Source organism: Amia ocellicauda, chromosome 3, assembly GCF_036373705.1.
Source record: "Amia ocellicauda isolate fAmiCal2 chromosome 3, fAmiCal2.hap1, whole genome shotgun sequence".
In the NCBI taxonomy this organism is placed as follows: Eukaryota; Metazoa; Chordata; class Actinopteri; order Amiiformes; family Amiidae; genus Amia; species Amia ocellicauda.
Genome location: NC_089852.1, coordinates 12,593,845 through 12,618,716, shown reverse-complemented (window position 1 = coordinate 12,618,716; position 24,872 = coordinate 12,593,845). Strand labels below are relative to the sequence as shown.

At 41.0% G+C, this 24,872-nt stretch overlaps 2 protein-coding genes across 6 annotated transcripts in view; both read left to right on the top strand.

The window, feature by feature from the left end:
- usp19 (ubiquitin specific peptidase 19) overlaps positions 1-13,243 on the top strand; it is a 36,417-nt gene extending 23,174 nt beyond the window's left edge. For 3 of the 5 annotated variants that reach the window (XM_066698202.1, XM_066698201.1, XM_066698203.1), the window contains 7 exons: positions 333-643; positions 1,154-1,264; positions 1,364-1,580; positions 1,980-2,132; positions 2,269-2,432; positions 2,944-3,119; positions 5,864-10,914. In XM_066698202.1, the coding sequence (XP_066554299.1) occupies positions 333-643; positions 1,154-1,264; positions 1,364-1,580; positions 1,980-2,132; positions 2,269-2,432; positions 2,944-3,119; positions 5,864-6,097 (1,366 nt within the window). In that variant the 3' untranslated portion in view covers positions 6,098-10,914. Of the gene's footprint in view, positions 1-332; positions 644-1,153; positions 1,265-1,363; positions 1,581-1,979; positions 2,133-2,268; positions 2,433-2,943; positions 3,120-5,863; positions 10,915-11,911 lie in introns of those variants that run through there. The other 2 variants (XM_066698205.1, XM_066698204.1) reach the window with 1 other exon arrangement.
- Positions 13,244-14,746: 1,503 nt separating this feature from the next.
- Positions 14,747-22,547, top strand: LOC136737541 (uncharacterized). The gene is made up of 5 exons (XM_066698199.1): positions 14,747-15,926; positions 16,207-16,598; positions 18,511-18,671; positions 19,382-19,514; positions 20,565-22,547. Exons 1-5 carry the CDS (start codon positions 15,617-15,619, stop codon positions 20,739-20,741), a joined length of 1,173 nt encoding a protein of 390 aa, XP_066554296.1. The 5' UTR covers positions 14,747-15,616; the 3' UTR covers positions 20,742-22,547.
- The last annotated feature ends 2,325 nt before the right edge of the window (positions 22,548-24,872 follow it).

Here is a 24,872-nt window from a genome sequence, read left to right as displayed (position 1 = left end):
TTGGCCAAGTAGTTTCAACTGTTTGATTTATAACTCATTACTTAGCCTATATATATATACATATATATATGTTTGGCTTTTTTGGTGCCTGTATCTACGTCTGCATTGTCGAGAAGTGGCATCTCCTTTGAATTGGACGTGAGTCCCTGGGGGCATGGCTTGAGTTGCATCACGCGCTGACCCTTCCACCTAGCCCGGTGCGTTCATATTCACATTTAGGTCGCCTTTCAGCTGCCTGAGCTGGATTAGTTTTCACCCGGCCCTGGGACGGCCTAAATCTCATATATGAACGGGGTCATAGACACCTGCCTTCCCTACCTCTCCCCTTGCAGATACTCGGTCAACGTGTTTCAGCCACCCTTCCAATCGGGTCGGGTGTCTCCTGAGGTGAGCCAGTGTCGAGGAGATCTGCCCCCCATAGTGTCAGAGACTGTGGACAGTGGCTGCCAAGAGGGCACCATCGAAAAAGAGGCATCCTGCCAGGCCTCGGAGGGCCCTGCAGATTCAGAGCAGGCCTCAGGGGACTCCACCGGCAAGCCAGACCCCCTCAGCGATGACTCTGGCTTCTCCGAGCACAAGGCTGAGTCCCACGGTCCCTCAAGTGAGAAGGAGACATTCTGCGAGAAGGTGGTGAAGCCTGAAGGTGGGACTTTCTTCATAGGATTTATGTATTATTTTATTAATCTGTCTGTCTTTGTTAGTTAGTATGCATTTATTACATCTCGAATGTCAGTTTGCATTTTAATAATGATTTTGCATGAAGTGTCCTCTGTTTTTCTGTGCAGTGTGCAGTGCAGACACCTCATTACATGCATTGCCGGTCTCTGTGCACAAAGGCAATTATCAGATGTTACTGTTCCATTTTGTTAGCATTAATGAGCTGGGGCCTTGAGCTGAATGTTTATTCAACAAAACAGACTGTAATTCCCACTGTGGAAAGAGCATAATACCAGGGGATGAGGAAGAAATTATAAAATACATTTCTGATTAAATTGATTTGCTGTACTCTAGTTCCTTGTTCCCTCACTGCAGGCGTGGATCTTCAAAACGTTTATTTATTCTTCCTATGTAGGAGTTTTTTTTGTTATTGTTTTATACAAATCCCACTACACAAAAAGCTTAAAAACGATTTATTTTTTTTAATGCTTTTCAGCTGTAGTTACAGGCTATCAGCAGCCTAGTGAGTCCCAGGCCCGCTCTGCCTCACAGTTTTACATTGCTGTGCTCGACTCTGAAAACAAAGAGCAGAAGCTAGAGGACAAAGGTAAGAAATTACATTCTGTTTCCCATGAGGTGACCTTATGGTTCTGGATGGCTCTGAGCAGAACAGAGAGGCTTATGATGATGCTGTGCTGTCCTGCAGATGATGCGGTGCTGCAGATCGCTGAGGACTCCTCCATCATCCTGGTTTGGAAGAACAACGAGCGGCAGAAGGAGTACGTCCTGATCAAGTCCAAGGAGCTGGAGTCTGTGGAGGACCCAGGGTCAGTCAGCGAGGCTGCCAGGGCTGGGCACTTCACCCTAGAGCAGTGCCTCAACCTCTTCACCAAGCCAGAGGTGCTAGCCCCCGAGGAGGCCTGGTACGAGCCCTGCGCCGGCACCATAGTCCTACACCGATAGAGAAAACTGCAGATGTATGCACAAGGGGAGACAAGAACCTAAAACCAGTCTGCTGTTCTCAAGTGCTTGACGACTGTATTTTATAACACTGGTATCATTTCAGGTTATAAATAAGTTCATAAGCACAGGAGGAAATAGAACTATCCCAGCCTTTATAATAGTTACTTGTATTTAATTAGTATTGATTCATGGCAATATTAGATGTGAGGCACACTCCTGTGGTGGTCTGTTTTGGGACAGAACTGGATGTCAAAGGCAGTTTGAGTCGAGCGAGTCTAGGCTCAGAGTATATACGAAGTGCCTTACCTGTTGTGGTTGCTTGAGCAGTGCTAGAGCTGAGCCCGATTCTGTTCCCTCAGGTACTGTCCGAAGTGCAAGCAGCACAGGGAGGCATCCAAACAGCTGATGCTGTGGCGGCTGCCCAACGTGCTGATCATCCAGCTCAAGCGCTTCTCCTTTCGCAGCTTCATCTGGAGGGACAAGATCAATGATATGGTGGACTTCCCTGTCAGGTACGGCAGGGGTCTTCCCCCAAACCTGCGTGCTATTACTCCTGTGGTTGTCATACCATACGTCACAGTTCTTACCTGCCTTGAGCCGCCCATGGGTTTTCTGTGATGCTAACTGGAGGTTTATTAATTCCAACAGAAACCTGGACCTTAGTAAGTTCTGCATCGGGCAGAAGGATGACAGCCAGCCTCCCATCTATGATTTGTACGCTGTGATTAATCATTATGGGGGTATGATTGGAGGACATTACACTGCGTATGCCAGACTGCCCAATGACAAGAACAGCCAGCGCAGTGACGTCGGTAAGTGAGGGATGCTGGGTCACAAATTGATCAGCTTCTACACTCCACTTTACATTCCTGTTTGTCACATTTAGTGCCTTGTCCCCCTGTTTTGTGGATTTTAATGGAAATCTCATTGCAGTCAAGTAATCTGTTGACATTTATTTATTTCACTTCAGATGAACACTTCACCTTTTCTTTGTTATGGATCATTTCACCTGTCAAAATTAGAAAAAATTAAAGATCCCCCCCCCCCCTTTCTTTTTATAGTTGTGGCTTGATCCATGAAATAGAGATGCTCAATTAAACCTGGTCTTTTGGGCCTTCATAAACATAAGACCTCAGTAATCAAAGTGGCATGCCAGCTGAAATGTTAACGATGACTCTGTGTGCTTTTAGAAGATCTGTTTCCACTGTTAGAGAGGAGAGGGAGTAGGGGGGTAAATAGGGACACCACTGTCACATGCACAGCACTGTTGGAGTGTGGAGAGTCTTGGCTTGTCTGAAATAATGCTTGTTGGTCATGTGGCAGGCTGGCGCCTGTTTGATGACAGCACAGTCACCACCGTGGAGGAGAGCCAGGTGGTGACACGCTATGCCTACGTCCTGTTCTACCGCCGCCAAAACTCCCCCGTAGAGAGACCCTCGCGAATGCCCAGCCCCCATGGCGCAGAGTCCCCGGCAGCTGCAGGAGCCACAGCCAGCCAGGTGAGCCGCTTTCACATGCAGGATTCATTCACAACCACACTTGCCCGGCACAGGGGTCACTCCAGGCAGCTTGCCTCAGTGGGAGGGGGGAAATGTCAGACATGATGAGACTGGGGTTAGTAGGGTTTGTGATTCAGCAAATGTGATTCCTCAGTAGGAAATCCAATTACACCCACCCACTGTAATCAAGCATGGCCCTCTTTGATCTCCTACAGGATGTTGCAACATCGACCATATATGAGGAAGCCTGTATGTGATTGTGTGTCCGACCACAGACCTTATGTTCTGTCAGATTGGAGACGTAGCCCCTTATTGATCAATTATGGTTGGAATCCTGGTTATTACTTTTAAGTATCTGAAATTAGGTATAGATGCAAAAGGAAGCATTTTAAATCTGTAACAGTCTTGGGAGATGTATTGATTTAGATTTACATTGATGGATTTTTTTTTTTTTGGTGTGTGTCTTCAATATGACTTGCTTGGTTCTAGATTGTAAGCTGATCTTTCTTAATATTGAGCTGAACCACCGTAATCTTATAATGCCTTCATAAATGTGCTGCCAAACATCACTGCAGTGTGTCATGAAATACCAAAGGATTTCACAAGCAATGTTTTAAACAAGACTTAAAATAACAGGAACCATAATCAAAGCTTCATATGGCTTTGTGAATACAAAGTATATCAGTTTATCAATGCCTGGTGCTGCTGTTTTATTCAACATGTTTTTTGCAAGGGAAAACAATATCAGTGTCATCAGTTAAGGGCACAACCTGCAAACATCTAGATCTTAGGATCTGTTTTATCATTTAATGCATTGCTTCACTTTCTTTCCTATAGATATTCAGCTCTGTGCTGTATTAGTAAAATACAGAATAGGTCCAAATGAATGCCTTGTGGCACATTTTCTTTGCTGTCTTCAAATTTATTTAGATTGTATCAAACCCACCAACAAATTGCTGTTTATTGTGGCAAACCATCTGGAAGTGCAGCAATGTTTTCATTTCAACCAGTATCAGACAGTAATGAGTAAATGTGGTGACTTGATGTAATTCTGGAGATCACATTTCTGGTGTGTTGGGGACTGGGTTCAGCTCTTCTTCAGTAGGCTTGTTGTCTGTTGGGCAATATGGTGAAATCTCAGGATGTGTGGGGTGTTGGCAAAAGTGTCTTCTGCATTGTTACATAAGTTGCCTTTATTTCCTTCCAGATTGGCTTGATCTTAATGCAGTTATTTATTTTAACCCTTGTTATAAGCAATGTTGCTTTTTACCATTGTTTGTGTTTTTGCAACTGCCTGAGGAAGACCTTGGAAATCAGTACTTAAAGCACAGGTCAAGGTGTTCAGTGCTGACCTTGCATACTAAATTAAGCAGCACCCTCACCATTTTTCTTTATTATTATTATTTTTTTATATAAAAGGATTTCTTCAAGTGAAATGTCTGATTGTCAGATTGTATTTGAGTCTAGATCTGTTGAATTTAATTAATTCTAGTGTTCTTTAGGATTAGGAAGAATTGTTTAGCTTTGACAGAGGGGCAGTGGTGTAACATTAGTGCAAGCTGAATAAGTGTAGTCAAGGCAGTAGTAATTGTCTAGTGGTGATTGTCCATGCAATGTGGGCCTGGGATTTTCTGCCCCTGCGATTTGTTTTATTATCTTCTAGAACAGTTCATGGAATCTCTGTCTTGTAGTGGGAGGGGGTGGGGGGGTGTTTCTTTGATGCTGTGATGGAGACAAAGTGTTACATTTTGCACAACTTTAAATCTGAAAGTGTTGTAACATATGCCATATGTATTTGACAATTGAAGCATCCGTTTTTAGCTCACCATTAAAATTAGGTTATTCGCAAAGAGTGGCAATGGGTTATTTTGCATGAACATTAACCCAAGAGCTGAGAAGCTCACATTTAATTATTTCTGGGAGTGTATGCCATTTCCTGGAGAAACTTGAGACAGAGGGACTCTACATTTAAGCAGGCACATTTTCAGGACCCATTCCCCAAAAAGTTATGCTAAATATTTCTGAAATGTGATGGGGCAGTACTGAGTGGTGTAGTGTGGGGTTTGTGCTCAGGATGTTCTGGACTGTTTGTCCTAGTAATTACAATATCCATGATTGACCAGTTGCAAGGGCTAGAGTCTAGGAAAGTGAATGCAATGTTATTTTTTTGCACACACATACACACTGCATTGTTCCATTGACAATCAAACTTGCTATATATATATATAAAATACAGATTATACACGGGTGTCCCCTGAGAGAAAATCTAGTATGTTAATAGTAATTATTTTATGCCACAAAATGTTAAATTACTGTATTTTATGAAAACGAACTGGTATCTTGAAAGGGTTTACCTCACAGGGCAGATGTGTACTGAAATTGATCTGATTAACAGTCATGGCAGTGTGACCTTTCACCTGTTCCTTTCCCCAGTGCAGGCCAGTGGAAGGTCACCCAACATAATTAAAGCATAACAGGGACTGGTTCTGCCTTCACCCAGACTGCTTCACTCTTCATTTTAGCATCATATTTTGTTTATGCTCTCCTCAGTTTTCTCCATTGTCACAACAGAAATGCATCTATTTGAAACTTGTTTTGCTAAAATGTAACAACACCTTTTGCACGCTGCATGGCGTTGAAACAAGGATCAGTAAATGCACACAGGCAGTAAGGGTGGATGGGGAGGGGTGTAGTTCTATAAGCACACCTTTCCAGAAGCTGACGCAGGTTTCCGCAAATCGCAGGCTTCTCTAATATGGCAGGAACTGGAGGAAGAGGAGGAAGAGGCCGGGCCACGAGCAAGCAGAAGGCTGCGGGCAGGAGTGGAGACCCAGCGAGCCTCGGGGGCACTGGACAGCCTCTCCGATTACTCAGACGATGACTGCGTCCGATATTTTATCCTGGGCACCTTGGCGGCATTGCTGGCCTTGGTCCTCAACGTGCTGTATCCCCTGATCTCTCAGGGCCGATGGAGCTAGATGAGCTGGTCACACGCAGGGTCAGGAGAGGGGGGCAGGGTAGATGGGCTGTTCTGCTCTTGGCATATACGTTGTTCTCTGCCATTAAAATGGACTGCAAAACGGGGGCTTGATCTTTGCTGCAGGTGTATATTGACCCTCTGTGGTATCTTGTGTATTATAAAGCGTACAAGACAAGGATGCACCCTACAGCCTAGAGATGGCAGGACACGTCCATGCTGCACTGCGCCAATCACCCTGAAGTCTCGAACACATGAGTAGCAAGCATCAGGGCAGGGTCACAGAGTTACCAGAATGCTGGGGGGATCTAGGGCTGAAGGGAGATTATTAGCCACGGCTGTAGCTAGGTGGGCAGCTGCAGGACTGGATGACTGTAGTAGCAGATGGAATTCAGGTCAAATAGAATCCCAGGGTATATGAGGGATGTGATTGGACATTCTGAAAGTGGGGGAGGGAAAAACATTTTTGCTAAATATTTGTGAAGAATTTGTCAAACACTGAAACTCTGCTTGCTTTTTTTTTTTTTTTTTTTTTTAGAATTGGATACTAACCTCTAAAACTGTTAATCCTGTTATTTTAATTAGTCATTTTATTTTATATATAAACAGGATATTGCAGAGGGTTCTTTTAAGATTTATACAGCCTCACAGTCCATCATTCAGTTTAATATATACACCTTAATATATATACTACCATTCAAAAGTTTGGGGTCACTCAGAAACATACATGAAATGAGTTTGAATAGGAAATATAGTCATTGACAAGGTTAAAAATAATGATTTTTAATAAAAAATAATTGTCCTTCAAACTTTGCTTTCGTCAAAGAATCCTCCATTTGCAGCAATTACAGCCTTGCAGACCTTTGGCATTCTAGTTGTCAATTTGTTGAGGTAATCTGAAGAGATTTCACCCCATGCTTCCTGAAGCACCTCCCACAAGCTGGATTGACTTGATGGGCACTTCTTGCGTACCATACGGTCAAGCAGCTCCCACAACAGCTCAATAGGGTTGAGATCTGGCGACTGTGCTGGCCACTCCATTATAGACAGAATACCAGCTGACTGCTTCTTCCCTAAATAGTTATTGTATAGTTTGGAGCTGTGCTTTGGGTCATTGTCCTGTTGTAGGAATGGAAGCAAAATGGAGTGATCGCCTTCCTTCTTCAAGATCCCTTTTACCCTGTACAAATCTCCCACTTTACCACCACCAAAGTGCCCCAAGACCATCACATTGCCTCCACCATGCTTGACAGATGGCATCAAGTACTCCATCATTTGTTCTGCATCTCACGAATGTGATCCAAACACCTCAAACTTAGATTCGTATGTCCATGACACTTTTTTCCAATCTTCCTCTGTCTTTTGCCCATCTTAATCTTTTCTTTTTATTGGCTAGTCTGAGATGTCTTTTTCTTTGCAACTCTGCCTAGTAGGCCAGAGTTGCCTCTTCACTGTTGACGCTGAGACTGGTGTTTTGCAGGTACTATTTAATGAAGCTGCCAGTTGAGGACCTGGTGAGGTGTCTCTTTCTCAAACTAGACACTCTAATGTATTTGTCCTCTTGCTCAGTTGTGCACCGGGGCCTCCCTCTCCTCTTTCTATTCTGGTTAGAGCCAGTTTGTACTGTTCTGTGAAGGGAGTAATGCACAGCGTTGTACGAGATCTTCAGTTTCTTGGCAATTTCTTGCATGGAATAGCCTTAATTTCGCAGAGCCTGTAATCGATCCCACAATTGCTGATGCTCCAGATACTCAACTAGTCTAAAGAAGGCCAGTTTTATTGCTTCTTTAATCAACACAACAGTTTTCAGCTGTGCTAACATAATTGCAAAAGGGTTTTCTAATGATCAATTAGCCTTTTAAAATGATGAACTTGGATTAGCAAACACAACGTGCCATTGGAACACAGGACTGATGGTTGCTGATAATGGGCCTCTGTACGCCTGTGTAGATATTCCATTACAAATCAGCTGTTTCCAGCTACAATAGTCATTTAGAACATTGACAATGTCTACACTGTATTTCTGATCAAGTTTATATTATTTTAATGTACAAATAATTTGCTTTTCTTTTGCAAACAAGGACATTTCTAAGTGACCCCAGACTTTTGAACGGTAGTGTATATGTATAGTAAATTTGGCTGTTTCGCTGTATTAACTTTCATAGAACCAGAACGAAGACTCGCGTTAGTGTTCTGATGGATTTTTCACTGTTTTTAATGTTTGCCTTCTAAGAGGAATCGGAAAGATTTTGGTCCAATTCAAGATGGCCAAAACAAATTGGCATCCCATAGACTGATAATCTTTGATTTGTTACTTTCAAATATGTGACTAAGGATGTAATTGGATGGATAATGATGCTGGGTGACATTAGTCTTCTATTTTAAAAGGGGGAATGGCCCTATCTCTAGTCCTGTCTCCTTTTGCGAATCCCAAACTCCTCTCTGAGAACTATGCTTGTGAAATTGAGTCCAGAATTTCTACCCAGCCTTAAATACAATTTATAATTCAACTTGCTGGTTCAGAAGAAACACAATATGCTCTTACCTTACTATCCGAGGGTAACTCTGAGCTGGAGGGTACTTGTATACTCACACTCATGTTTCAATGACTGCTTTTAAAGACAAATTGATGTGCACTTTTTGGGGGATACTGAAAAGGGAATGTAGCAGGGAGAACATAGGGACTAAAATATAGTTTCCAGGAGTGCTGCACCTATCTGGTACAACACTTGGTTAATGTGGAAACCTGTATATTGTCAACATTTTTACTAGTGAGAAGAGCTGGCCAGTATGTGTCTCATTAAGGCTGTCCATGCCTTTGCTGTTGGTGTACACTATTAAAGATATCATGAACAAACACATTTGTTTAAAGTTAATGGATGTGCCAGAGATAGAGCTCCTATATGGAACATACTGTTTTTATGTGTTTATATAAATGTGTACTGCGTGTATTTTTAAAATATGGTCATCAGGTACAGAAGCATCGAAATGGTCTGCCCATGGCCATGCTGTATATGAATTTAGTAACACATTGAGAAATTCTGAAAAGTAATTTTACTTGATTGACATTTTTTACTATATATTAAATGGAAGGTCTTTTCACATAAAATAACATTTCTGAACTATTAAGGAAAGGCAGCTAAATACAGACTTGTAAGTTTACAATATTAACATAGTGGGTCATTCTAAGGTTATCACGAGGGATAAAATGCAAAATGTGTACGGATGTCTGAAAAGAAAACTAAATGTAATCTTGAAAATGTACAAATTTAAAATTTGCTAATTTAACAGATTATAATTTAAGAAATGTCATAAAGGAATTCCTTCTGTAGAGGATAAATGAAATATCAAATTTGATTTTGTATTTATTTAAAAAAAAAAATCCCTGAATAAATCATTTAGGAAATACTGTAGGAGCCATTCCCAAGTTGTTTGGGTGGGACAAGTTTAATGTGAATGGTTAATGAGCATGTTTTTTGTTGTTGTTGTTGTTGTTTTTGTTTTTTCTCCCAGTGATGCATAATTATTTGGTGTCTTTTGAAAGTGCCTGGCATATAATCTGAACACAAATTTATTAGAAGCACATTGTACAGGATCTATATCCTGTCAAGAATCTATAACAGGAAACGTATGAACTGAGCAAAGTCTTGTGATAGGACACCACACTCGCATGATGTGTAGTCGCCCTGACAGGGCACTATATGTAGTTTCATTTAAATTTGTCAAATGCTGTTTTTTGTTGTTGTGTACCAATCTTGAGTGACACCACTGCAGCACAATACATAGGACAATACATGTATTTATATTTGCCATTTTATTTAACACATTTTAAAACTAAAGAGGTCTGTGTAATTCTTGGTTTTGAAGTTGACTTTTTTAATGTAATCCCCCAAGAAAAAAGGGGGGGGGGTTGGGGTGGAGATAGGAGTGTTTCAGTACAGTCTGTGAAATGTGGATATTCAATTTCAGTTGTCAAGCCTGACATCACGGTGTCACACCAAGCGGCTACATTCAGATGGTCTTGGTAATAGTGTCAAGATTCATTAAGATTAAGGATGTTTTCTGCTGATTGTACAACTTTAAAGAACAGTAAACATATTGTGTGGAAGGGTATTGTGCACACAATGAAATGTACTGTGCACAGCAACCAAGTATTTGGATGAGACTCTCAGGGATATATTCATAATCGTGTTAATCCCTTCTTCCACCTTCTTTTGATCTTCTGTCATGTGTATACTTTCAATTTGCACAAAAACATTGACGTAAAAAGCCTTTAACCTTTTCCAGCAGGTGTCCTTGTGTAATATGTGCAGTCTAAATTTTCTTCCCTTTTCTATGCATGTTTTTTTCAGGCTTTCTTTATAAAATGCAAATCGGAATGCTAATGTTACGTTGTATTTTCAAATGTTTAAGCGTTGTCCGCAATAGATACAACTGTAGGCAAAGGCTTTTTTCTGGTTAAATACAAGTGCTGACGCTAACGATGTACTCTGATTGTTTAGGCAGTGTGGGTCTGTGATTGGTCTTGAATATAATCTCAAACCGAGTAACACTAAAATATATAATTTATTTTAATCGTATATTTATGTATGCATGTGTGTATGTGAGAAAATGCCTTTTTACAATATTTAACTAAATAAATGTAAATCTAAAAATTGAATGTATTCTGTAAATTCAGCTTTTTAGGGAAAAGCATTGACGATTTCTGTCAAGCTTCCCAGCAATAATTTGTACTTCCAAACAGTCGGATGCTGCTCAAGGGATAACATTACCTGTATTGTCTCTCCTTTTTTGTTTTAAAATAAAATGTTGATCTTACAGCTGTCTAAATGTTTGTTATTGCATTTGCAGCATTTGAGGATAATGAAAGTTTAAACCATCAAGTATCCTTTTTTGTTCTTCAAAAAGGAATCCTTTAATGCCCAATATTCTTGAATGTTCTTTAAAATCTTCAGAACTGTTTTAGGAGTATAGTAAGTGGTGTGATCCTTCTTCTGGATTGGTTCTGATCTTCCACTGTGACACAATGGTATTATTGCTTATTGCTGGCAGGAAGATGCAGTGCCTTCAGAATTCTTGAAGCTTTGACCACCTTTTCTGATAGCAGTGTAAGCATGCAGTTTAAATTGTGGCTGTTGCTGCATGAGAGAGATTCTGATCCCAAGAGCTCAGTCTATCAAAAGATTTTAAAACTGAAATATGGTCAGCTCTAGATTTTGCTGAGAGTATAGTTTTAGTTTGCAAAGGATGTTCTTATCAACCCCAAATATCACAGCAACTCAAGCAACAAAACCTGCCAAAAAGGATCCAACTCTCTATGATCTAATAATGTATCCATCTCTCTAGTACTTCATAAGTCGGTGTCAATTGAGTCCAAGGGGTCCTCACAGACAGTCAAGGGCAGGAGTGTCCCAAATTATACTCCTCAAGGGCCAGAACAATTCAATAATTAATGTAATTGAGATTCGCTTTCAGTAAAAAAAAAAAAAGCTATTGTGGTCTAAGAGGACCAGATTTGGATACCCCGAATGCAGACTGGTCCTCCAAAAAGCTCTGGAAACATTTCAGCCAAGAACCACATTCCTCAAACAGTAACTGGTTTTGCTTTGGGTAAAGGAAATCCATCTACTTAGGATTCCTGGATCCTTTGCCCTGTACATCTTTTTTGTGATGTTTGTTTGTTTACTTTTACTGGTTTAAATTTCCTATTGTTCCTATAGTTTCCTATTGTAAGCAGATTGGGGGTGGGGGGATAGGGTCATTCAGCCAAAGGAGTTAGAGAGAGCCTGTCTTATAACTCTGATTTATTTTACAGACCTCTAGCCAGGCACTGTTTGGGACAGATCTGGACCCTGAAGGACCCCCACAGCTGACCCCAGAAGTTAACTCTGATCTGTTCCCTCACTCTGGAGACTGCGACACCCCATCGTACAGCAACATGGAAGAAGTGGATTAAATTGGGCAGCCCCTCACTGGACACGAACTGTGGAGAGCCAACCACGATACTAGGAGATTTTTTTAAAGAATTTTAAGATGACTTACTGATTTAAGTGAGTTGACGGGACACGGTTTGCTGTCTGCCGATCATAGCATAAGGTGATGATGGGCATTTAGGTGCACACTTGACACACACACATCTTTCATTTTGTCAGCAGTGCCATCAGTCCGTTACACTGGTGAGAAGATGATGATGATGATGATGATTAAAATACCCCCCTGATGGTGCTGCAGTCCTGCACTGGGCACCAAGTAGATCTGGATGAAGTATGGTTGCCTGTCTGGCCCCTCTGCATTGATGGACTCTCCAGGTGCATTGGATTCTCACTCCATCCCCTTCCTTCCCCACAGAGTAGGGTACTGCCGGTTCCCCCTCACCAGTTAAAAACACACACACGTGGGGAGCTGCCTCTGTGCTGAAATGTCTGTCTTTTTAAGGGCTTCCCTTGCAGTGTCGACAGAGGGCATAGGCAGAATTGTCATATTGGATCCATATTGGCTCATTCAGTTGAGTTGAGGATGCTGAATGGTACAGCTGCAATTCTCAAAGCAAGGGTGACTGATGGATGCTGTATTTCGCAGTAGGAACCACAAAGACCTTTTCTGAAGTTGGATTTCTTTATGGAGAGGCCTAAGGACAGATTGTTTTTTTTTTTGTTTTTTTTTTGTAATTTACCCCACACACGGTAAATTTGTTTATTTTTCTTCAACCTGAGAAACTGATGTTCACTTCATATACAGTTGGGTCAGCCCTGTGTATACTCTTTTGCAGAACCTGATCTTAAACTCTTATCACTTAATCATCTGCATGGTAACACTGTAGCCCAAGTGTGGAAAAAGTTAAAAAAAAAAAAAAAAAAAAAAAAAAAAATTGCTTTTATATTCTTTTCTTTACCTAGTTAAGGTTTGTTTTGTTTTTCTTTCATTTGTGGGTGGAATGTCTAAGTATTTTATTTCATTCTTGTTTTTTGTATTGCCACTGCATATATGTGTGTGTGTGTGGGGGACATGGTTATATGGATGCTGCTGTGAATAAAGTATAAATGGTTAATATAAATAAATCCTTTTTTGAGAAACTGAAAAAAGTTGTTTGTATACACAACAAAACTCTGATTCAGTTGTAACTTTAAATAAAGTTTCCTGGAAGAGATGGGTTTTGGAATCTTGTTTCCATTTTTTTTTTTTAATCTTATTTTATAGGGTACAAAACCATAGGTATGCACTTTTTTGTAATACATAACATAAACCTCTGTTACTGCTTTATAGATTCAGGGTTTTTTCTATAGACTACATATTTTTCTAATGTATATCAACAACAGCATTAACAAAACCCTGTTTCCACTGCTAGATTGGTTTGTATGGGATTAAAGAGATTGCAACTGGATGTGGTGCTCTCAGACTTGCATTCTGGGCTTCCAATGCTACATTGCAGTGAATCAAAAATCTGTATAAACAAATTACACCTTGTTGTGAAGTAGTTATTTTTTCTTCTGAACAAGGTACATTCTTTCGGTCTGTAGTTTACCCATGGGCTAATGGTCTGGGATAAATTGATTGTTGATAAATAATTGATTAATTGATTTGATAAAATAAATACCCACACAAATGGACACATCCAGTGGCTAAAGAGAGTATTCACCCCCCTTGGATTCACATCAAATTTTCTTGTGAAAAAGCATTGATGCATTTAAATGGTATTTGTTTTTCTTCTGATCTAAACACCCTTCACACTTTCAATGTGGTGAAAAAATGGGGGTTAAAAAACTAATCAATAAAACCTGAAATGCCTTAATTAGATAAGTATTCACCCCCTTTGATATTACACTCCTAAATAAGATCAGGTGCAACCAATTGCATTCTGAATTCACATAAGTTGAATAGAGTACAGCTGTGTGCAATAAAAATGGTTAAAAGTTCAAACAAAAGTGGTGTTACCAAGTGACTCTGGGGTGAATGCATATCTAACTAAGACATTTCATTTTTTTATTATTATTATATTTTAAGTTTCACCAAAAAAAAAAAAAAATCTTGCCTCTTGAAAGTGTTGAGTAGGTTGTGTAAATTAAAGGTGAAATAAATCCCATTTAAATGCATACAATTTCAGTTTGTAACACAAAATGTGAAAAAGTCCAAGGGGGGTGAATATAGTCTTTAGGTACCATAGATCTCTTGTTTAATACCTGCACTGTGTCTGAGCTAAGGTTTCTCTCCAGAGTCTTCAACACAGATTCAGATCAATGCATATTCAACTGCAGTCATCTGTGCAACTGCAATGCTGGACCAGATTTGCTTAGCTTGCTAAGTTTGAGCTGTAGAAAATACACTCACATCACACATATAAAAACACCAGCCAAATGGTGTCGGTTAAATTCTATCAATATATTGATGCATGAACAATGGAGGTAGTGGTCTGAAATTGTGAAAGACCACAATCCTGGGTGGTAAATGGTGTTTCTGTCTTTATTCCTCATATACAATTGACCTTTAGGTATAGTTTTGGCTTTCCCACGTTCACACTGGATAGACGCGTCCTGGAGTTCAATCCAGTATTATCTACCACATCTCGACATGTCCGACAGGTGGCGCTCATTCCCATAGTGGAGGTTTTGACTCCGTGTCGGATTGTCTTTCTGTTTGTGTCACGTTACCCTTGGAGCAACGAGGAAGTAAAGACATGCGTTTGTTGTCGGATAGGAGTGCCTTGAAAAGCCGGTATTACGCTGAACTTAGGAAAGCATTGAAAGCAACTCCTGCGTTTAGCACTGAGTGAGTGGCTGTAGTGCGTCATACCTCCGGTTCCGTGTTTCTGTTCACAAATAGGGCTTGACGGTTTTGTGCGAGAAGGTGAAATATACATATTACACTTTTTAACTGTGTTGGATTCACTCTTTATTGAACGAACGCACTTTTAATTATTTATGGCATCCCGTTTGTGGAAGTAGACGAGTTCCAGCTCGGACACAACTGTCTATATTATATTATTATATTCGCTGACTCTGGACTAAATGATGTGTTGCTGTGGTAGGACAACGAGAGACACGAAACGCAACGCTTCTGGTCTGAGTTACATTCAATTAAACGACGGTTCAGTTTTAATGGACTTCACGATGTCCGACTAGCATGCATCAATGGCGAAAGTTATACATGTGCACTTACCCATTTCCGCCTCAGCTGGGTAATAAACTCTCCGTGACTTAATTTAATTATATTTCTGACCGTTTCTCGTCTCGTCTTTTGCTGTTTTTGTTTCTCGAGTCGTGGATGTTTAACTTCATAATGTCAGTGAGAATGATGTGCGAACTACTGCTTACAAGAGGTTGTACTTGATTAAGAAAAGCCTGAAGATATTTGTATTTATTTTTAATCTTATCTAAAATATATGTTATTTTAAATATATATTCGTCATAATTATTTATTTGGAGCTTTAGTTGCGTGGAAGATTAAGGTGGAACACCAAACCAATTATCCTTGACGAAGACAGCTGCGAGGTGTAGTGTACAGACTTGAAAACTCAAGCGCCGTGATGTGGAGTAGGTGTAACAACAGTAGTGATGTGCATAATGCTGTGCAGAGTGATGGGACACGAGATGCATACAACCACTCAGCGCAAAATGGTGATCCGAGTCCAGACCCGGCTGTGGATACCCCGGCGTCGGATGGCCTCCAGCTCTCGGTACCCAAGGGGATCGACTTGCGCCGTCGGAGGAAGCTAGTCATTCACATGGACCTCAACAACACCATCCTGGTCTCTGATGCCGTGACCAGGCAAGGCACAGTGGCTGCATTGGACTATTTTATATCCACAGTCACCTGGGGGAAACTGAATAAGCAAGGTAATGGCATGGACACCCGAGCACTCCAGCTTTAAAAGATCAGAAGTAATCCTCAGGCATCGCCCATGGTAGTAGATTAAACCTTATTGGTTGGAGACTTTGAAATGCCATTCAAAATAAAAAACGAAAGCCTTGATCCTGTTTGAGCTTCCTATTGAGAACTGCATGATCATCAATGTTTACCACTTAGGAACCAGAGGTGTTTGCTAAACACCACACTAATTAATGAGACATTCACAAGAATTGGCAAAGATCTGTCTTCTGTCCATTTCCTCTGCAGGTAAATGGGAGTGCATAAGTGAGGCACCCTCCCTCCTTCCTCCATGCAAGGATGCAGTGAGTTACTACTCCCAGTTCGGCCGGGTCTCTGGGTTCACGGCTACAGCCGAGGGGAAGCGCTTCAGGGCCGTACTGGAGGAGCACCTGGCCCTGCTGCAGTGGCCTGGGGAGGAGCAGGACCGAGTGCTGGCGGTAAGGGGTGAGGATGGCCGGCTGTACCACTGGATACTGCCCTCCTTCTTCCAGCTGTTGCAGGACCTGGTGGCACAGGGCAGGGAATTCACCGTCCTCTTCCGCACCTTCGGAACAGACCTGCCCCGCGTCCTACTGGCCATGAACACCGTGCTAGCAGAAGGGACGCATCCCCTCTTCCCAGACCTGCCGATTCTTGGGGTGAGTAGTGCAAAGAAAATTGAAGTGGTTCCTCTTAGCAGAGCTGTTTGGGAAGCTGTTTCAGAGGCTTGCTGGACTAATTACACAAGCGATGCAAAATTATGCATATTTAACTTCTTATCTACATTAATTTAATGAGTAGATGTACTTTAGACTGACCAGACATCCCCAATTTGGTACTCTGTCTCTGAAAATGTCCCTGGTTGACTTTGTCAAACAGTGGTTTTAAAATTTGGCACAATTGTACCAAATAAACATAACAAGTGATATTGTTACCTATCCATTTAAGATTTGCTTAAATATTCCAAATGAAATCATAGGCAGATGAATATGGCATAAATATTGTATATAATTAGCTTGCTCAATTATACCTGGTCTGTCTCTCTATACGTTGGTTTAACTGGCTACAAAAAGGCAGGCACATGCTAAAGTCAGTTTGACTGTGCATGTGGAGTCAATGACGAATACAGAAGTGCTATGGCCAGGGGATAAAATGTAACTTTTTTGGCCACTAGCCACTGTGTCTGGTAGAAGGAAAAAACTTACCAGAAACTTGATATTTTTACCAGCCAAAGGCAAACATCACCAAAAATGCATGAATGTGCGTAAATGTGTGGTGAACATGTTACAACATGACATTTATTCAGGTAATTAATCACTATAACAAAAGCTAATTGCACACCTGTATAGACTAGACAGGTGTGTATGAGTGAAAAGGATCTGGATAGAAAACGCATGCTCCCACACAGTTTCTAACTGCAAGTGTTATAAGGTCTTTGATCAAAACATTGCATTCTATTGAATTATAACACTTGCTAGTAGAGACAGTGTGCGGGAGCATCTTTTTCAAATGAATCAATCACATATGCACTGTCTGCTCTCACGGTCTTACTGTGCTATATTTCAACCCTGATGCCTAGAAGAACAGGGTCTGGTAAGAACCAGTTTTCACCAGCAGTTTGGGCTTGATGCATCATACAAGCCCCCCTTATATTAAACATTACGTATGCCTTAATTCTCCCCGGTTTCACCATGTATGGGTCTTCCTGAGCAGTTGTCGGGCAGAAACCAAACTTCCACTCATCACAGGACAGACGTGGGCTCTATTATCTCTCTCCTGTGTGTTGTGCATAAAAGTGCCTGTAGTTTGTAATGTCTCTAAGACTGTACTTGAGACTGCCTCTCGAACCTCTTCTGAGCAGCTGCTTGTAATAAAAATGTTTTGATTGGATCTCTCTGTGGATTTCTGCAACTCTTCAGGGACAAGGTTATTTTCTTTCCTGTTGTTCTTTATTGGACCCATACAGTGAATTCTACTTTTATAGGCTTTGAACAGCTTACACGAGAGCTGGAGCAAAATACATTGATTTTGGGCTGTAAATGTGAATTAAATGGATAGAGCCCAGGATTACAAGAGAAATGACCATTTCAGATGGCATCCTCTCAAGGACTTTAAGTGGAAGATCAATAATAAAAAAACTCAGAAAAATACTAATCTTTACTGCCCTTTCTCTTCTGAAGGCTTTATCAAAACCTGCTTTCTTAACTTTAATGATTGTACTTGTTAGACATAAGGGCCTGTCAGTCTCCTTGTATCTAAAGGGTACTTCTAGCACTTCCATTGAGTATTCTGTGGCAGTGTATGATGTTGGCAATTTAATGGCAGACGATCGATCAGTAGGGCAATGCTTCCTTAATGGGGGCCCAATCAATAATCCTATTACAACGAGCAGGATGAGGAAAACTTGAAGCATCTTAAAGATACCTCTGTGTGGAATAGTCCAGGAAAGTGGGCTGGATGGGACACTTTGCTCGATGGGGATCTAGTGTACTCTGTGGCATTTTTCTTCTTTCTCTCGTCATCTACATTTAAAAAAAAAAAAAAAAAAAAAAAAATATCTCCCTTTGACAGCTGACCTTGAATGAGACGCTGGGGAAGATCCGTTGCAGTAAGAGAGACGTGGTTCTGACCCGGGGTTTGGAGCGTGTATCTGCGCGGGACAGCGAGAGGGGCCTGTACCACTACCTCAGCTCCCTGCAGGGACTGTGCGGCTTCCAGGACCATTTTGACTGGTGAGGAGGCTGGATGTTCTGGCCTGAAGTAGTACTGAATTTCCCGTATTGTTAATGTAATCGGATGAGTTTCGGTGTGCTGATCACTGTCATTTAGCATATCAGACTGAGGAAGCTTGGCTAGATATATAGTGAGTGGAGCTCCCTGTGCATTTCACACTGGGACCTGAGCATTCCTGACATTCAGTAGCAGTGGTGTGGGAATAGCAGCAGTGCGCTTTGTTCAGATGTATAGCGAGAGTGTGACCGGGTAAGAATCTGGATAATTGTTATTCAGGGTGTCCCTCTGTATTGTGGGTCTACAGCTATCACAATAATCACTGCTTTGGACAAGTGGGAGGAATACACTTTTGCAGTTCCCTGGAGTTAGGGATGTTTTTGAAATGCGAGCAGCGTTTTTACATTCATGCCAGGGGCTTTTAGTCTAATATCATGGCCTACTGCTCTCCGCCCTCGGAGATGGCGCTGATATTTTTTTATTTGTGTTATTATTGGCACAGCAAAGGTTAGCAAGCACTGTTTTATAATACTCTGGCTTGTTTTTAGATTTATTCCCCGAGTGTTGTGATGGAACAGATGTGGGCTGCCTCTTTTTTTAAGTGTTGATTATTGCTTGCCGTTCTCTCCTCCATTTTTAATTTTCCGGAGCCACTTCTGAATCCCCCCCCGCCCACCATCATAGCCAGGCCTGAGCCATTCTCTGTTTGTAGGTGGGCCCGAAACTCCTACTCACTGCAGGGAGGAAAGCCCATGTGGATCGACCCCTTTGATCCCGATGTGCAGCACATCTTCATAGATGATAATATTCGAATGATCGATGAGGATACCATTGTCCATCCAAAGGTGAGCTTTCAGTCTCGACATGCATGTCTGCTTCAGTACCTTTGAGACCAGAATACATTTTTCTAATGGAAAGATTTACAACAGCAAGTCGCTACCAAACGATTACCTGGTAAACTACCAAACGTGTTTAAGAACATGGGTCAGGGCAGCAACATATTGGATTATGTCGACAAAATTGGTAAAAAAAAAAAAAAAAAACGGGAGGGTAATGCCTTTGATTGTCTGTTAAACGTTGACCTTTTAATGAAAACATGACCTTTAGCAAGTTTATCACTGCTAAAGTCGTACACTTTAAGTACAATGTGTGTTTTCTTTTCCTGAGACCAGCAGGACATTATGGTGTTTAAATTACTGAAGTGTGTACTTAACCAGCATTGGAAACTGCCACTGGTTCCAGGGTTTGTCTGTTTTCTGTATTATTGAGGACTGAGTCTCGGACAAAGAAAACAAACCTCTATACTGATTAAACTGGTTAGGAACAAGAGTCAATTAATAATTTAATTCACCTTTGGGTGCCATAAATCATAGGTCCTGCAGCACATGCAGAATACCTCACAGGAGAACTTATTTAGTGTTTAATTAGCCAACTGTTTTAGTTTTTTTTTCCCCCTCTCATAATCAGCTCTGTTTTCCTTTGTTAATTTGAATCCTATTAATTTGTTCAGCGCAACCTTTTTCAGTAAAAGGCCAGGATAAATCAGCCTGATCTTTTCAGTTTCAAACCAAATTAATCCAATCTCATTATCATAGTTTTATTTTTCGAATGTCTAATTAAATAAATTGCAAGGTTCACTTTTTTAGTAGAATATTGACTGCTTAGTTTTTAATTCTGCAATATATATTAACAAATTTAGACTGAATAGTGCACCACCTTTGCTGCAGTATCTCCTGAGCTGGGGAGGAAAATTTAAGTTAGTGTTGTAAGGTACAGGGAAAACTTGGTGGAGAAAAACAGTTTGACATGCAGGTTGAAATCCAACCTAATAAACACGGTAATAGGAACTTAAATCACACACATTAGGAGGCTGACCATACTCCTTGTTTTCACAGGTGTTTCTAGAGCCTGGTGGCACTCAGACCCGCACGGCCTCAACCTCTGAGCTCTATGATATCAGCCTGGTTCAGACTGATCTCCTCAGGGCCATTTCAGACCACTGCTACTTCTCCAACTGCATCCAGATTTGCGAGGAGAACTATGAGAGGAACCTGCAGCAGGCAGACAGCTAGAGCTCCTGCTCTGTACTGTGGTTACCTCTCCTACTGCACACTGCCACAGCTGAGAGACGGGCCTGCACTCTGCTCAGTTTGTCACAGTGATATTTCTTAGATGTGGGAAGCTTTATAGTTGTGAACAGACTTGTATCTGGTGTATAAGTCAAAGTTCACCCAAGCACAGGCAACACGGTGAAGGGCAGAATAATCTTTTTCTGCAAGTATCATTTAGGGGAAAAGCTTTTACTTAACACTTGACCGAAGAGGACATATAAAGACATAAGTGAATGATGGAGGTTTTAAACATTTGGGGCTGGTTTGTGTTGTAAGAATCACCACTAATGACATCAGTGAGACTTGCTGTGTTACCTGATACAATCTCTTTGCAGAAACAGTTAAAATATAGATAATGCACATTTCATTGCTTCCATTAAATATATAAATGTGTTTGAGATGTTGAGAGATGCAAAGTTGTAGGAGATATACAATGAGCCTTACCTAAAGAAGTGCAGTGGAGCGTTTTAGGCCATTATATATGATTGACATTTACAAGGATTTGCTGACGGTGCACAGACAGATTGTGAAGTGTGTGTGTATATACACAGCTCTGGAAAAAATTAAGAGACCATTTAACATTGATTTCTAAACTTGGAGTGGTCTCTTAATTTTTTCCAGAGCTGTACATATTGAAGGTTATTTCATGGCAACTGTAACATACCCAGGTCCTGTAGCAATTAAACTGCTATCTCCAATAGCAGGTTGTAAAGACCGGTCTCCATTTATTTGTACACTTGCCGTTACATAATAGTTCTTTAAATGCTATTTAATTGTGTGTGTGTGTTGGTTGCGGTAAATGTCTAGACTTTCTATAGCCAAAGATAGAGGCATTAAAGTGTACGAGTTATTGCACTGTGTTCATATTGTTACATGTCCATATTGTACCTCCACTTTAACATTGAGGAATATCAGGGTAGTATGTAAAGAAAATAAGAAGTCTGAACTTTAAACCACTGAACAAAGCCTGGCAGTATTCCAGGGAACCTGAGACTTATGAATTATGAATGATTACCTCATGGGAATGAAGTTTAATAAAATGACTGGATACTGCACATCTTAAAGTGGGCATGAATCCTACTCTTGGCACAAATCTTTATTGCTGTGTTCCAGATCCTACCAAATGTCTCTCCTTAACCTTCACAGATGTAGTCTTCAATCACTATTATTGTTTACCTGCTGGGTCAAATTCATAGATGTAGCTACAGATTTCTGACAATATAGGAAAGGTGGATTCAGTTAATAGTTTACTTTTTTCTGTGAAGGATATTTGCGTGATAACCTCCAGTCCCTATTAACAATAGCAGCAGTGCACTATTCAACATTTAAGACTGGAGATGTTCATTATCACGGTCATAGAAATAGGCCTTTGACTGGATTTACCAAATATTTCTGTAACCTTTCACGGTGGCTCCTCGATGTTTAATTTAACAGAATAGGATGCTTGTTTTTTTTTAAGTGAAAAATGTGCTTAATAACCTGTGACATGCCATTAATTTCTGTAGAAATTCCTTTCAGCATTCTGTGAATTTCAAGGTTGTTCATACAAAGTGATTTTCTGACTGTACGATTGACCCCAGATTCTCGCTGCAAGATGTCTTGTGCTCTTTTCTTAGTCATTCCTGCTTATGTTCCACTGTCAATAAAATCAATTGCAGCTGGATTATTAACGTCATCTTCTCCCTCCAATAACTAGAGATTTTGTTTTTGGTATTCAGCTGTCGTTCATGGTTCCAACAAACAATAATAAAAAATAGTTGAATCATACTTATATATGTTCCTTTAAATGCATTGCCATGTTTTCAAATATAAATGCAAGAAATCAGACCTGGTTAGACTTTTTTTATGAGGAGATGGGGCATGTTTGATATAATTAGCTACTTAAATGGTGCTGCAATCCTTCCACTGTGCTGGGGTCATGGAAAAGTGGAGAAGGGCTGTTTTCTCTTCAGTCCCCCCCCTGCCCCATTTAGTTCTAATGGGAACTAAAATCTGCCCAATGCACAGAAGAAAGTGCAAACCAATGATACACTAATTAGAGGGTAGTTTAATATATGAAAGTCATGTATTTAATCAAGTAAAGGGATCCTGTTTAAGAAATGGTTCAAATACAAGCGTGTTCCTTGGTGTTAAGTGTGTTCTCTTCAGTGAGACATATGTATAAGGTAGGTCTGATTAAAGCACAATGTGACCAAATGGGTCTGACTAAAATCATGCATTCACCCTCTTTCTGGATGACATCACTATATAATTTGGTAGTTTGTATGTTGGTATGACGCAGTAAGTGTGAACTGCACCACTCCCTTTTTATGACTGTGTTTAAGGAGCTTCTAGGTGTGTTTCTGTACCTGTAGTGCTGGTTTGTATAAAAGACTTGATTCTGAAGCAGCAGTTGGCACTTTTCTCTTCCAAAAATGTACACGCGTCATCTGCCGATGAGCCTTTCATTAAAACTCCTCAGCGACTGATATTGGCTGCCCATTGGCTCTGGGCCCAAAAGTCCAAAATTGAAGTGTGGGAAGAATTGTGTTTGTTACAATGCATCTTTATTCCCTCCACTGAAACAAATTATCGTACCCCGTTTACTTCCTAGCAACATGCTGTGTTTTCATAACCTGTTTTTCCTGGAATGACTAGCATAGTAGAAAAGGTATGAGAGAAAATACAGAATCACAAAGAACACAACACACACAGCTGGGTTTGTAAAAGGGATATTATATATATATATATATATATATATGTTTTACGCAGGTTTGAAAAAATGCTGTAAAGTAAATGCTTTCAAAAATAGACGTTAATAGATTGTATTTATCAACTAAATACTAAGTGAGTGAACAGAAGAAAAATCTACATCAAATCCATATTTGGTGTGACCAACCTTTGCATCAATTCTTCTAGGTACACTTGCACAAAGTCAGGGATTTTGTAGGCATATAGTCAGTGTTTGATTAAACAATTATACCAAACAGGTGCTAATGATCATCAATTCAATATGTAGGTTGAAACACAATCATTAACTGAAACAGAAACAGCTGTGTAGGAGGAATAAAACTGGGTGAGGAACAGCCAAACTCAGCTAACAAGGTGAGGTTGCTGAAGACAGTTTACTGTCAAAAGTCCTACACCATGACAAGACTGAGCACAGCAACAAGACACAAGGTAGTTATACGGCATCAGCAAGGCCTCTCCTAGGCAGACATTTCAAGGCAGACGGGTTTCCAGATGTGCTGTCCAAGCTCTTTTGAAGGAGCACCAAGGAAACTTAGTGCAGCAGATGAAAGACACATCATGCTTATTTCCCTTCGCAATCAGAAGATGTCCAGCTGGGGCCAGTTCTAGGGGGGGCTGGAGGGGGCATTGCCCCCTCAAATTGAGCTGCGGACAAATCACCGTCAGCACCCCCCCCCCACCCACCGCTATCACTGCAGATAAAACACTGTCAGTCCCCCACACCCTTCCCACCCCCCCGCTAGCACCCCCCACCCCTGGTACACCCATCTACTGTCCAGAGAAGTCTGGTCAGAAGTGGCCTTCATGGAAGACTTGTAGACAAAAAGACACACCTCCAACGTTGTAACAAGGCCAAGCAACTCAACTATGCACGGAAATACAGGAACTGGGGTGCGGAAAAATGGCAGCAGCTGCTCTGGACTGAAATATTTGGCTGTAGCAGAAGGTAGTTTGTTCGCCGAAGGGCTGGAGAGCGGTACACGAATGAGTGTCTGCAGGCAACAGTGAAGCATGGTGGAGGTTCCTTGCAAGTTTGGGGCTGCATTTCTGCAAATGGAGTTGGGGATTTGGTCAGAATGAATGGTCTCCTCAGTGCTGAGAAGTACAGGCAGATACTTATCCATCATGCGATACCATCAGGGAGGCATCTGATTGGCCCCAAATTTATTCTGCAGCATGACAACGACCACAAACATACAGTGACAGTCATTAAGAACTATCTTCAGCCTAAAGAAGAACAAGGAGTCCTGGAAGTGATTGTTTGGCCCCCACAGAGCCCTGATCTCAACATCGAGTCTGTCTGGGATTATATGAAGAGAGAAGCAACTGAGGCTGCCTAAATCCACAGAAGGACTGTGGTTA